Below are 14,243 nucleotides of genomic sequence, written 5' to 3'. Positions count from 1 at the left end.
GCTCACCTCCACTTGTTTGTTCCCGTCTCAGGCCGACACTCAGATTGATAAGGAGAGGCAGCTCTTTTATGACGCCTCCCTTGAGTATGTCTTCAAAATACAAGAGGTGCAAGAAAAGAAGAAGTTTGAGTTTGTCGAGCCGGTAAGTAATTTTCACGTATTGCGTTGCCTGTCCTTGCCGAATGTTCAACAGCAAGGATGTGCCCTGCCTTTTGTTTTGGTTTTGCTGAAAGACTATCTTCACCAGCGCGGCGGAAACGCTCAATTCAAATTTAGATTTAAATTGCTCTGTAATTTAAAATCCACCTGCGATTGCATTAGCTCGTAAAATGGTCCCTCTCTCTGAAGCCTTTTCCTCATTAAGTCCAGACAGGTGCCATCATGGATTTGTGTGAATATCTTCCATGTTGCTGTTATCTTCATCACGTCACAAGTCAATGTTATCTCCTCCAGACAAACCCTCTGGATGAGTGGAGGCTGAAGGAACATGAATACGGTGTCAAATAGAAAAGGACAAAACACAACTTACCATTCAAGAGCTGTGCAAAATGGTGCATTTTTTTAAATCCAATGTGCTGTTGAATGCGCTAAACAACTAATTGGACGGCCGGTGTGATACAAAAAGGGTGAAGTTCAAATTGAGCTTTTGTGGGGAAAACAACCCCCTAAAAAATTAAGGACGTAGTCCTTCATTTGAAAGATTTGACAAGCTTTTTTAAAAACAGCCAACAGCAAACTGTGGACATCTTGTTAGTTGCCAAACCTCCTCGTGGGCACGATTGGTGCCTTTGTTTTTGGGGTGATTTGCATTTCCCAGAGTAAAAAAAAAATTGTGTTTCCATTTCCACAAGTAGCAAAGTTTGAAAGGTTAATTCCAAAAATTTCTCTTGCATCATGTTAGACAGTTTGAGCTCTAGGTGTAGTCAGCACCGACTTCCTTCCCAGAAAAGTTTCCAGGAAGCCCCAACTTCCACAGGTAAGTGTGTGAGAACGTGAGATGGGAGTTAAACAGCGTTGAAAAAAAGAAAAACGAACCAACCTTGGTCCCATTTGTTTACATCCACTGGCAGCTCACCCACAGCCCGGGCCAGAAATGTAAATCTCCAGGCTCCAGGTGGAGCTTGGAAAATGACATGGCTCAGCCTTGCCTGTGATGAATCTGGGCGCAGATAAGATGCCTCATCCTTGAACATGCGATCCTCCGAGCCGCCTCCTCGCAAATCAAATCAACAGCGGCGTCTGCGGATTTGCCGCAAGGGAGAGCGGCTCCCGTCGAAAGGCTCACGCTTCCAGGCTCCTCCACCGGAGTCTGGTCCGGCCTCCCCTCACAACAAGACACACGTCTGCTTTTTACACCGTGCCATCAAAGAAAATGGCTCGACGCTGGTTATCTGTCAGCCAGGAGGAGGCACAACTTTCATATTCAAAATTGTGCAACAGTCAGTTAGCATGTGGTCCTAGTTGATCCCCTTTTCAGTTGCTTAGTCACTTACCGCAAAAAACGTGTAATGTGTCACTCGTTGTGTCCCGAAACCAAGCACAGTCTGTTCCGTTTAGCAGTGGTGGAAAGTAACTACTGGAGTAAATACTACTGGACTTAAGTATTTTTTGGGAGTATCTTTACAGTACTTGAGTGACTGTTGACTTCTACTCAGCTACATTTATCCCCCAAAGAGCATACATTTACTGCCGTACATTTCCCTCTGAACACCTTCGTTACTCACCACAAAAAAATTTTGGAGGAAAACTGGTAAATGATGTGTCAAGTGTCTCTTATGCTTCAAATACGGAAATACTGGCAACCATGATAAAACCAGAGCAAAACAATTACTGATACTTGATACTTAAGTACATTTAATACAATACAATACTTTAGATACTTAAGTACCTCTAATATCAGCTACTTTAATACTTTTACTCCAGTACTATTCAGGCGAGTGACTTTTTCCACCCCTGCTGTTTAGTGATGGATTGGATGGGTACGCTTTACTGCCTGATGCTTAAAATCGATGCCTCAAAATCTGTTTTGCCCCTGGAACAGGATGTATTTGGTGGTTTGAAGTGCGCCCAATTTGCCATCTAATACAAAATGCAAATCCAAATGATACTTTTTCCCGGTAAAGCAGCCGTCACCGCCTCTCCTCCACAGCTCCTGGCGTTCCTCCAGGGCCTGTTCACCTTCTACCACGAGGGCTACGAGCTGGCTCACGAGTTTGAGCCCTACAAGCAGCAGCTGCAGTTCAACCTGCAGAACGTGAGTCTCAGCCCCGCGGGGACGGGCGCTCGCTCGCCCTAATCAGATCCCGGAGCTTATCGCGCCGCGCTGCAACAAGCGCAGTTTTTCGCAAACGGATCGCTGTGTGGTTAAATGAGATTGTGCGCCGCGCCGGGGGGATATCGATATTCTGTGAGTGTTGTGTGTCGGGGAGTAACCGCGGGGGCCGTTTAACGCTGTCGTGTCAAAAGATGACTAAGGACAACAGAACAACACGGTGCCTCCTTCCCTCCTTCCCCTGTCAGGGTTCGCTTAGATGCTGCGTCTGACGGAGGAATTTCCCATTCCCGTACTGGGGTGAATTCACCAGATCCATACTCTGTGACGGCTGCACAGACCCAATCGTAACAATTTAAGACGTTCAAGAAATGATTTATTTCTCTGGACTGGAAGAGCCGTGATGGCGTTTCCGATGCAAGTGGAAAGGAAATACGAAATGTCCAGACGGGGAGAGCATAGTACATACAGTATATATATAATTATGTGCCACGGCACACTTCTTCAAATGAAATAATCCCACTGCGACACACCGCTTTCCTCACCCCTATGACTAATAGTTAGTTATAGCTAATAGTTCTCACTTGAGTTAGAATTAGTGCAGCTTTGCAATTTTGATCTTGCAACACAAGAGCCTATTTCAGTTTCGCACTAGTTTGCCGCAGCACTTGGCTTGAAAAATGCTGCCGTAGAGGAGGCGGAGCAAGTTTTCAAAAGGGAAAATCTGAAAGGCTGAAGATGGCTGCACCAGCAGTCAGCCGGTCGTCAGTCACCACGCGCTGTATCGTAAAGGGCCTCCACCCGTTGTACTTTCCCATCCTGTGTGTTTTTAACATCTAGACGTCCTACTCCCAAGGAGTGCTGTACCCTGCATGTGTAGAAGCCTTGTTTAGGTGAAAAACAAATGGTGAAACGAAATGCATCATTCAGTGTTGATTAAGGTTTATTGGTGCATCTAAATATGGATTGTGAAGGGTTATTTGGGGAGACCTAAAACGGAACATATAACTTGTTGCCATAGTAGCAGTGTTACTAGGGCTGCAACGCTATGAATTGCGGTTTACCGACAGGAGGGGGGCACGTCCCCCTAAAAAAAATAATAATAATAATAAAAAAAAAAGGTCTTTTATTGGACTTTGCACTCCATTTATTCTATGCAAACATGTGCAAACAGCCTCAACCGTATGGCATGACCACATTAGAAAAGTGTGTTTGCCATAAGCACAAAATCTAACTTCAGCTGTTTGCTTTATGGCTCTATCTTTTTATCGGTGTATTGTATGTGTGTATATATTCAATTGAACGTTATCTGTACATGTCACAGGTACTCAAGCCCAGAAATGAGTAGAGCTGCCCCCTAGTCGAATATTCCCATTGAACAGCCCAATCCCATTGGACTGACAAAATTCTGAGTCAGGTACAGCCTTAGAACTTAGGAATAATAATAATCAGACACACAAAATAAATCCCCCGTACGTTTAATGGACTGTCCCTCCCCCTCGCAAAGCTGAAGTGACGAGCGGAGCACCTGGAAAGTTTCTCCAGAGGTCCTTGAACACAGCATGGAAGACGGTCAATGATTAAAAAAAAATAAAAAAAGATGATTATTGTGTTTATATTTCTTATGACTCCTGTAACTTTCACCAAAAAACGAATGTATGTATGTATCTTATTATTTGCGGTGATGACCGTAATGACCCCCACGGCGGCGTTTTTTTCGTTATTTGCGGTTATCGTCCCAGACCCAAGTGTTACTGTGATGGCGCCGGAGTGAAACAGACTCTGAAATCGCCAATTCCTCTTGGGCTCGGAGCTTGAGTTGTGTCGTCTGAGTTCCCAGATTTGGTTTTCCTGAGTCGTTTCCCTTATCGCCGCCACCGCCTTCTCCCCTTCCTCCGCCTCCTCCCCTTCCTCCGCCTCCCTCGCGCGCACGGCGCTCGCGTTCCATCCCGAGCTGGAACCGAAACTGTCCCACTGACCTTTCAAAATCCCCTTTCTGTAAACCAAGGAATTCCCACGGGCCTCGACTTGTGGGAACTTCCAACCCGGCGTCTCTGTTCCCCCCCCGCACCGTCCTCAAGGGCCCGCTGCAGCGCTCCAGAGTTTCGCGAGTTTTTTGTTTTTTTGTTTTTTTTTGGGGGGGGGGGGGGGTGTTTTCCAAATTTTAAAGGCTGTTTCTCCCAAACGTCAAAGGCGTCAATGGTTATTAGCGATTTTTGGCGGGTGGGCGTCACACAGCTGCAGGATCACTAAACCCCCCCCAGCCTCACGCTTTAACTTCATCAATGTGTTATTTTTAATGCAACATCTGCCGCCTCGCGCAGGCGTCGACTACATTAAAAACGTTCTAAATGAATAGCACACGGTGCGGGATTTAAACGTCCAATCCATTTTCTGTGCTGATGGAAGGAAAGGTTCCTCCACAGGATGAAAAGCAAACGCGCCGGTGGCAGCGGGTGTTTTTCCGGGGGGGGGGGGGGCAGTGCACAGCTCCACTGTTCCAAGCGGACACGCTCGCTCTGTAGCTGGAACTCTACGTTACCTCTACTCCAGCTCTACCTTGAGGGGTAGAGTAGAGACTCCTCCTCTCTACCCTATTCCAGCTCTAACTCTAAATATACCTCTACTCTACCGCTGGTTCTACTCCTTTATCTACTCTACCTGTACTCTAGCCCCTCCCTTTTCTACTCCGCCTTTCTCTATTTGACCTCTACTCTACCCCCCTCTTCTCTGCCGCTACGTCATTGAGAACTGATGAGGGGATCCACCATTTTTGTCAGCGTCTTGATCCAAATATTCAGTTATGTAAGTCTTTCCATTTGGCGGTATATAAAGACGTCAAGCTGTTCGCTCTCGTTTCCCAGACGAGGAACAACTTTGTGAGCACCAAGCAGGAAGTGGAGAAGCTGATGAGGCGGATCAGGTCGGCGGACCAGGACTACAAGCCGCCGGGCCGCTGGACCATGGAGGGCTTCCTGTACGTCCAGGAGAAACGTGAGTGCTCCAGCCCTGCACCCTGCAGTGAGGATCTGAGGAGGCTGCTTGTTGCCTCCTCTCCAGTCGCCATCAAGACATCTCCTGAGCTCTCTGACACCCCGGCCCCCGGAGCTCTGCTGCCCGGCAGCAGAGCTCCGGGGGCCCGTGACTCAGCCCAGCGCTCCCTTTGAAGCGCTGTAGAATGAGACAGCATCTAGACCTACCGCTAACTGTGCAGCTTGTAATGCAGCGGCACGCACAATATTAATAACTGCAATATCTTGACAAGAATCTCTCGAGAAGCCCTTTGAAAAATAAAAAAATAAAAAATATATATATGTACAGTTTGTGTATGTATATATATGTTTTATTCTATAATAAAAAATGGCATTTGGGAATAAAAGATGTGGATTTTGGAATTAAAATATTTGATTTTGGAAAGAAAATCTTTAATGTGTGACTTTAAAAAGGGGATTTTGGAATTAAAAATGGGATTTCGTGAATAAAAACCAAACGTCTGTTTAGCTGCAGCTGCTACCTGTCGTCCTTCAGGTCCTCTGGGCTGCACCTGGACGCGCCACTACTGCACGTACGACAAGAGCAGCAAGACCTTCACCATGAGCAACACGGAGAACAAGTCTGCGGCCAAACAGGTAGAAGAGCTTGAGCTTAGGTTCCCTCATCAAAGAGTAGAGGTGGAGTAAAGGTGCAGTAGAAGGAGGTAGGGTAATGACCAAAGTCATTACATCAATGTAAAAATAATCCATTCATCAACGTTTTGACAAATATCATTTTTGTTATGTTTTTGTTTTTTTTGTTGCTGTTCTCATGCCTATCCAACAAAAAAGTAGTCAAATCCTTCACAAATGTCATTCTTTAAAGTCCTCATTTGCATTTAAATGTATTTCTATTCCAGAACGGTTTGGTGTCGAGTCCGGTCGAGACGTTCAAACTCAAGTCGTGCATTCGGAGGAAAACCGACTCCATCGACAAACGCTTCTGCTTCGACATCGAGGTGGTGGAGAGGTCGGTTCTGTTCTGGACACAACTTCCTGTCTCGTACCGTGACTGAAAGCGTGCAGGACAGGAAGTAGAAGGCTCCTTTTTAATTGTTTCGTTCTCTTTTTTCAGAGAATTGCCATAAATTGGGTGTGGACGGGATTTAATTTAAATTTAAACTCGCTATTTAATAAAAATAAGAATTTTAGAAGAAAATATTTAATATCGGTTTGATGTGTTAAACCAAAAAAATGCATAAATAATAATTTCTTTATAATGTTATATCTATATGTTATATCGTTATTATTAATTTTATTTTTAATATATGTATTTTGTAAATATTAAAATACATGTGTAAAAAAAAAAAGGTGGTATTACTACTATTATATGCCTCAAGGTTGGTCAATTATCTTATCTTTATATATTTTTAAATCCGTACAAAGACTGGTGAACAATGGCCTCAGATCTTCCATCACTTAGACAGTCCTCCAAGAGGTGTTATCCCCACAAAGGGCTTTGAAGACACATATTTAATAAAATTCAGTTCATTCTTCTTCTTTTAAGTACAACTTAAATCCATCCAAGCTCCCAGATATGGAGTCAAATGAGCAGGCGGTTCTTTTTCCATCCTCTTGTTCTGTTCAACAGACGTGGAATGACACTTAACCCTGATTTCTGATGAACAGGCTGAAGGAGCCATTGTTGGATTGGAGTGTGTCTCTGTTGGCACTCTGCATGCTCCCCTAACTCCTCTCCCTCCCGTGTGTGTGTGTGTGTGTGTGTGTGTGTGTGTGTGTGTGTGTGTGTGTGTGTGTGTGTGTGTGTGTGTGTGTGTGTGTGTGTGTGTGTGTGTGTGTGTGTGTGTGTGTGTCTCTCTGTGTGTGTGTGTGTGTGTGTGTGTGTGTGTGTGTGTGTGTGTGTGTGTGTGTGTGTGTGTGTGTGTGTGTGTGTGTGTGTGTGTGTGTGTGTGTGTCTCTCTCTGTGTGTGTGTGTGTGTGTGTGTGTGTGTGTGTGTGTGTGTGCTGTGTGTTTTTCAGAAACAAACAGGTCATCGATGTAGATATTTACTCTTCCTCTCTCTCTGTGTCCATGTCGATGTAGAAATGACTTCTGTCGTGGAACTCTTTTCCGACCTCTGCAGTTTTTCTGTAAAGTCCGGTATGTGACCTGATCAGCGCTGTAGAGCAGTTGCATGTGCTGCATGTCTGCTGCTATCAGTTTGTTTGTTTGTTTTTGTTGTTTTTTTCCCCCATTCACCAAATCTCCAATCCATCCAAACATTGCATTTCATTGCATCACCTTCTAATCACTGCACCAAATACGTTCTATGCCACTCGGTCCAATGTGGGTTAAAGGGTCTGGAGGCTTTTCCAATGATCTCTGCCTCTTCGCCTTTTTTTGTTTTTTTTCTTTTTTGTTTTCCCATTCTGAGAAGCAGTTGAATAAATGATCACATTGCCTGTAATTGGGTAAAACATCAAAATAGATCTTGGCACATGGGCGCACTCATATGTGATTTTTATTATTTCCCTATAGGACACGGGGGTTTGCCAAAAATGGAAAATTTGGAAATTGAACTGGCTGCAAGTCATCTGCCCCTGCACTCTGAGAAAATGAAGTACAGTGTCAGTGCTTTAGAGGCACAGTGGCTTGTCACGCTGGTAGTGCTCTGTGAAAGCCAGATTTGTACTAAATTTGTATCAGTGAGGTCCAAAACTACAAACAAGTACCGATGCCAAGAATATAATGAGTGAAGCTTGGAGCAGGGGTTCTCGATGCGGAGTCCGGGATCCATCTAGGGGTCCTTCAAGAGTTAAATGACAGGACAGTTAAATTTCTCCGTTATTTATTTTTCCAAGAAGTTAGAGAATGTGGAGTGATGGTGTTTGGATCCTAGTTTTACTCTTGTCTCCGTGACTAGAGCAGAGAGACGGAGTCGGATGTAACTTTAACAATATTGATCTCAGATCGGATCCCAGAGACAAAAGATGATCAAATGGGGCCCAAGGCCTGATGAGGATCGCACCGAGGGTCCTTGATGTGGAAAAAGGTTGAGATCACTGGCCTAGGAGACAGTCTAGGAGATAGGAGACTGTTTAGGAGCTAGGAGACAGTTTTAGGAGCGAGGAGATAATCTAGGAGCTAGGAGACAGTCTAAGAACACTATGAGAACGTTTAGGAGCTAGGAGACAGTCTAAGAACACTAGCACACAAGCTAGGAGGTAGGAGACAGTCTTGGAGCTCTAGGAGACAGAGAAGGGGACTAAATCTGAGTAATCTCTGGCTTGATGATCAGATTCAGGGTCTTTGATACAAAAGGTTGAGAAGTGACGTCTCACAAGGTTCTGCTGGTCCAGTCCCAAGGTTCTGCTGGTCCAGTCCCAAGGTTCTGCTGGTCCAGTCGGAGCCATTTCCCCCTCAAGCTCCAACGCTGTCCTTCACTTGCTCAGAGTGTGTAGACAAAGCGGTCCAGGCTGCGAGGTCTGCACGGCAGCAGTGCGTCTCAGAATGCCGGGCGTGGCTGTGCTGTGGCGGCTCACGGTGCTTTTTGTTTCTGCTGGGGGTCCGCGCGGGGGTCTTTGGACAATGACCCAGTTTCAGCCGCAGGGACGACTCATTTGTCAGTGGCACGGGGCCCCAAGGCGCTTGTTCTAACCGCAAGGACGAAGCGGGCACGGGTCCAGCCCGGCATGGAGCTCGTCCTTCCATCCTCACTCATCCTCCTTACATTAAACATTGTGCTCCGGTCCCCGGCCCCCCAGCCCGGCTGCGCCGCAACCAGACGGCGTCTTAACAGCGACACGCCGGCTCTGCGCTGGTACTAACCATCTCCACTGGTGGGCGGCTGGGATGTTAATGTGCTGGTTTATATTATATCACATCTGCTCTGTACCAAATGTTCTGTGTCGGCTGAGGATAACTCTCGTTGTGATCAGTTGTTAAAAAGTGCGATGGTTACTTGATAAACAGAGAGGAGACATGAAAGGAGTCGGCAGACGAGGTTTCAGGGAGCAGACGGACACCGAGCGATGGCTGCGACGCTCGTTCTGTTCAAAAAATCAACATAACACGTTCGCCGGGTGTTTTTCAATACGCTCACTAGTGCTGCCGTCGGAGGTCGCCGGGTGGCGCCCTGAGGTTTTTTTTTTTGTTTTGTTTTGTTTTTTGTTTTTTCCAAACTCCACAAAAAAAAATTTAAAATGGAAAATAGCTCCTTTATTGCAAGGTCCGAACCACATTCATCGGCTTCCAGCAGTACAGCTCGACAAGTTCCACTCTGAAAGTGATGAACGGTAGTAGGGATGAAAGGTTTGACACTTTTTTGAGATTGGCTTCTTGGCGACCCGCTCGGTTAAAAGACTTGTTTGGTTTTTCCGACGCGTTGGGTTCAGTCTGTGTTAACGCACGGTGAGCGGGGGACGACTTCCTGACCCACGAACGAGAAGAGGATGAGTCGGTTGGGCTCTGACTTGTCGATGGAATTCTTCCAAGAATCATTTGAATTTGATTAAAATTATTTCTTTTGGTGGAATGCAAGGTATTGTAAATCAGTCACATTCAACATGAATTCAGCTAAATGCCTCTTTTCCTCGGACTCAGATCTAGTTCCACTCTTTTACCGGAGTGACTCCAGAGTTTGGAGTCATTTTAAAAATTGTAAAATTTTATAAGCTTTGTTCGCTACGAACAAATCGTTTGCGAGTCTTGTGTCTCCAGCTATTAGCCGTGGGATTTGGAGTCAGGGCCCCGTGTGGAGTGAAGCCCTTTTTGCACATGAGCTGTTTTAGTCGGTGTCTCCTTGTGTCTTGTCTGGGTCCCGGGCCGAGGGCTGAGCCTCCTCTCTGAACTGTGTCCAGGCACGGCATCGTGACCCTGCAGGCCCTGTCCGAGTCCAACAGGAGGCTGTGGCTGGAGGCCATGGATGGCAAAGAGCCGGTGAGTCCTCCCGTCCCACCACCACCACCACCACCCTCCGCTGAGAGATCCTGAACGCAGCCTTTCCTGTTTGTCTGTTGGTTTGTATTTTGGTCTGGAGGCAGCGCTGGGGACAGGGTCTTCTCAGAGGTTTTCTTTCTGACAGTAGTTCCTTTTTCTGCAATAATGGAATAAACGTTAATGTAAACTCTTGAATTACAATTGAAGTTGCGGTAAATTTTGCCCTTGTACCTTCTAAAGGTACAAGACTTTAAAAGTAAATTCAGAATGGCCTCCGCCTTTTAAAACCCTTTGAATCCATTCATTGACCCAGTGAATTCATATAGACTATAATAATCGTTCAAACTGGAAGCTGATTGGCTAATTCCAGGCCTGCCTCTTTAATGGGATAATCCCGTTTTTGGGGAATTTCCTCTTCGTCCATCTCACCCACATTCAGACAAGTGCGTCGATACCAATCTCCTTCCCGTGTGGCGGAGACCGAACGCTTACTGTGTGAGCTCAGTGCGTGGCTGCAGAGGGGGGCAGGTGGCCCTGCTCGGCCGAAATGAAGCAAATACACCTTCCGGCATCGCAAAAGCCGAGTTATTCCAGTGACATGTCTTTGTGATGGTAACAAATAAAAACAGGAAACGAAAGATCTATTATTTTAAATGCAGCTACTTTCAGACTATTTTTGAGGATCCATCATTCGGGCGCTTGGATGATTTAAATAGCCAATTTCCCAAACAACGGTATTCCCTGGGAACAGAATAGGCCCTGACCGGTTCAAAACATCCTGAAAATATGATTTGGCAAAAAGGACTCCAGGCACGCGAGGCGGAGGACAGATTGTCCAGAATCCTACTATTCCAGTGGGAATTCTGACACTGTGTCTGGTCTTTGTAGAGCTGGGTGAGGCAGCCCACTTCCTGTGAAATAAATAAACCCATAAAAGATAATAAAAGGACTCAGTGTTTATGTAACTGCTGAAGAAAAAATTCATTTTTTTTTCTGATTTAAGTCATTTTGTTTCTATTGAAAATATGAAATATTGATCTTCTTGTTTCTTTGCTGTTGAAATTCACCAGATCTACAACCTTCCGGCCATTCTGAGCAAGAAGGAGGAAAGTGAGTGTCTTGGTCTATTTTGCCATTGAATGGAATTCATGTTCCATAAACGAGGCCCTGTCAGATGCTAATCACAGTTCATATTTATATTAATATTAATGCTATTGCTAAGGGATTTCCTTACCTGAAGCCATCGTTAAACTGTCGCTCTTGGTTAAATTGATTGCTTGGCGCCTGCCCACGCGGCCCCCCTGCAGCGCCGCCACCCCTCTTTCCTTCCTGTCCCACCACTAATTGACGTGAAGCTTGTTTCGTGTCTCGTGTTCCAGCGTTTCTCAACGAGGCCGGGTTCAACTTTGTGAGGAAATGCATCGACCTGGTGGAGTGCAGAGGTGAGGACGTTTAACTGGTGTTTATTATTAATATTTATTATTAATTATAATAAGGGGTTAGATTCCCGCCCTGCGAGAAGCTTGCATGTTCTCCCCTTGTTCACATGGGGTTTCCTCCATATTATAACATCGGTAAACATGCAAAAAAGAAAAGAAGATGCTCGTCTGACCGGTGATGGGTGTTTGGAACTGGTCCCCGAGTGAGCGTGCGTGTGTGTGTGTGTGTGTGTGTGGAACAGATTCTTCCTATAATAAAAATAATAATGATATATAATAAAAAATGTCAGCTGCAAGCAGCGATGCTCGGGTCCTCGACGTGCACGTGTCGGTGGGGCCCGAAAATTTGACGAGGAGGAGTTTGCGAAAGTACGCAGCATGAAAATCACCAAGAAGTGGATAAAAAAAGGGGCTAAACAGAGGCTTTTTTTGAACATCAAATTCCACGGTTTGCCACGCCCACACCATGTCATGAAAACACAACCTTTTAACATTCATTTATGGTGAAGGTATCTTGTACACACTCGCCAAGTTTGAAGTCAATCCGATAAATCACATAGGAGGAGTTTGTGAAAGTACAAAGAATAAAAATGACCCAAAAGTGACTAAAATGGCACCTTTGATCAAATATGGCCGACTTCCTGTTTGATTTTGGTCATGGCGGCAATATCATTTTTCTAATTCTAGTGATGTTATATACTGTATGTGTAACGAATTTTGTGAGTATTTCTGGGGGGGAAAGGTTGATTTTTTTTTTTTTTTACGTTTTCTGGGGGGCGTGGTATTTTGACACCCCTGGACTGACGAGTCTGCAAAGTTTTATGCTAATGATGATGATGATGATGATGATGATGATAATAATAATAATTATTATCATTGATAATAGTAATGAGGAAGGCCGTCAAATTCATAACAACAAAAGCAAACTAACAAGTGTTTAATACAAAGCAAAATAAAACAATGTTAAGAATAAGCGAATAAAAGAAACCTGTTAAAGGAGTTTTAGTCATCACACATTTGACCATTTTCCTGATGACAGTTCACCTTTTTAATATTATTGTCTTGATAACGACGTGGAGGAAAAAGCGTCCACCAACGGATCTCCGCGTCCCAGCGACAGCCACAGGGACATTCTTGTCATTTTTTGTTTGCATTTAGAATTTTCCATCCTGGAATTCTCCTTTAATGGTCCTGGCTCTCTTAAGGACGCATAAGAATGAAAACGGTTATTTTAAGACATTTTCATTTTCACAGACATTTTAAGATCATAATGCTGATACCTTGTCTTGGACACGAATTCCTGAACCCTTGAAGTGATTTAGCTTTCTGTGTTTTTCCACAGGAAATACAGAGGTTAAAGGTCACACAATGTGGTTTCAAAAAATAATAATAATGCTTTTTAAGCTGGCATTAAATTCTACATTCTGACGACTTATTTCATGAATTTCCATCCAATAGCATTTTGTTCCTGAGGTGTGTATTTCTATTTCCTGAACAGGAATCAACACAATGGGACTGTATCGCATCGGGGGTGTGAACTCCAAGGTGCAGAAGCTGATGAGCACCGTGTTCTGTGAGTGACTTTTAAAAACACAAACTGCATCTTGCAAAACTGGGTTTGGTTTCAACTGAGCCCACGTTGTGACCGGTTGTTTTTGTTTATTTATTGAAGAGATTTGGGTTTTCATTTATTTATTTTTTTCACAGATGTTTAGTATTTCATTCGTTCATCAACTGTAATAAAAAAAACTCACTCATGACACACGGTGTTTTTCTCCCAAAAAGAACCAAATACTTTCATTGGCCCACACTGATGGAGTGATGACTGATTTTTTTACTAGGTTAGAGGTCCACCCCGTGGTCGGACTCTGCAACTGCAGCTTGGTATCATGTGTTTCGTACAAATTACATTCATGTGTTTATCCTTAGGATCGTTGCGTTTTGTATTTAACCTCCCATAGTACATAAGTTTGAAAATAATCTTTTCATAATGTGACTAATAACTTCACTAAGTTTGATGTAAAATACCCTTTAAAGCAGGGGTTCCCAACCTTTTGGTCCTCAGAGACCTCCTAACTCAAACTCGATTGAAACTGAGACCACACTATTTAAAAGATGAGATAATAATTAAAAAATCCAAGGAGTTATTAGTGTTCGTTGGCCATTTTTGTCTAAATTAGGTCTATTTTCATGGTAGAGATAGCACAGTTTTATTACAAAAAATTATAACAAAGTCATGGATTTTATTTTATTTAAACTTACACTTGTGGATTTTTGAACCGATATTGGTATATTTGACTATTATGAACTATCACTATTGTTTACCACAAATTGTTCCGAATCCGTTTATTCCGCTTGGTACATTTACTAGGAATTGTTCTGGTGAGGTTTGGTACGTTTAACTACAGACGATTAGCATTTTAAAGAAATAATGATGAAACAGCTCAACAGTCGTAAAAAATGTTGAATAAAAATAAAAGATGAAGATAATAATAGAAATACAAATTCCCAAATATATACAAATATACAAAAAAAACCCCAAAATGTTCAGATAAATACACAAAATATAATAAAAAAAAATAAAAAAAATCCAAGGCCTCATGACCCCCATTGCGATCTCT

At 43.9% G+C, this 14,243-nt stretch overlaps 1 protein-coding gene across 1 annotated transcript in view; it reads left to right on the top strand.

Moving 5' to 3' along the window:
• Positions 1-14,243, top strand: part of arhgap42b (Rho GTPase activating protein 42b) — a 133,796-nt gene that overhangs the window by 103,942 nt on the left and 15,611 nt on the right. Inside the window, exons 6-15 of the mRNA XM_080007376.1 lie at positions 32-142; positions 2,150-2,254; positions 5,137-5,266; positions 5,801-5,901; positions 6,165-6,274; positions 7,349-7,405; positions 10,105-10,183; positions 11,254-11,293; positions 11,563-11,625; positions 13,121-13,195. Of these exons, the coding sequence (XP_079863502.1) occupies positions 32-142; positions 2,150-2,254; positions 5,137-5,266; positions 5,801-5,901; positions 6,165-6,274; positions 7,349-7,405; positions 10,105-10,183; positions 11,254-11,293; positions 11,563-11,625; positions 13,121-13,195 (871 nt within the window). The remainder of the gene's footprint in view (positions 1-31; positions 143-2,149; positions 2,255-5,136; positions 5,267-5,800; positions 5,902-6,164; positions 6,275-7,348; positions 7,406-10,104; positions 10,184-11,253; positions 11,294-11,562; positions 11,626-13,120; positions 13,196-14,243) is intronic.

The sequence above is a fragment of the Zeus faber genome, assembly GCF_960531495.2.
Source record: "Zeus faber genome assembly, chromosome: 9".
Lineage (NCBI taxonomy): Eukaryota > Metazoa > Chordata > Actinopteri > Zeiformes > Zeidae > Zeus > Zeus faber.
The sequence above is the reverse complement of the archived record's forward strand: the minus strand, read 5'-3'. Positions and strand labels throughout refer to the sequence as shown.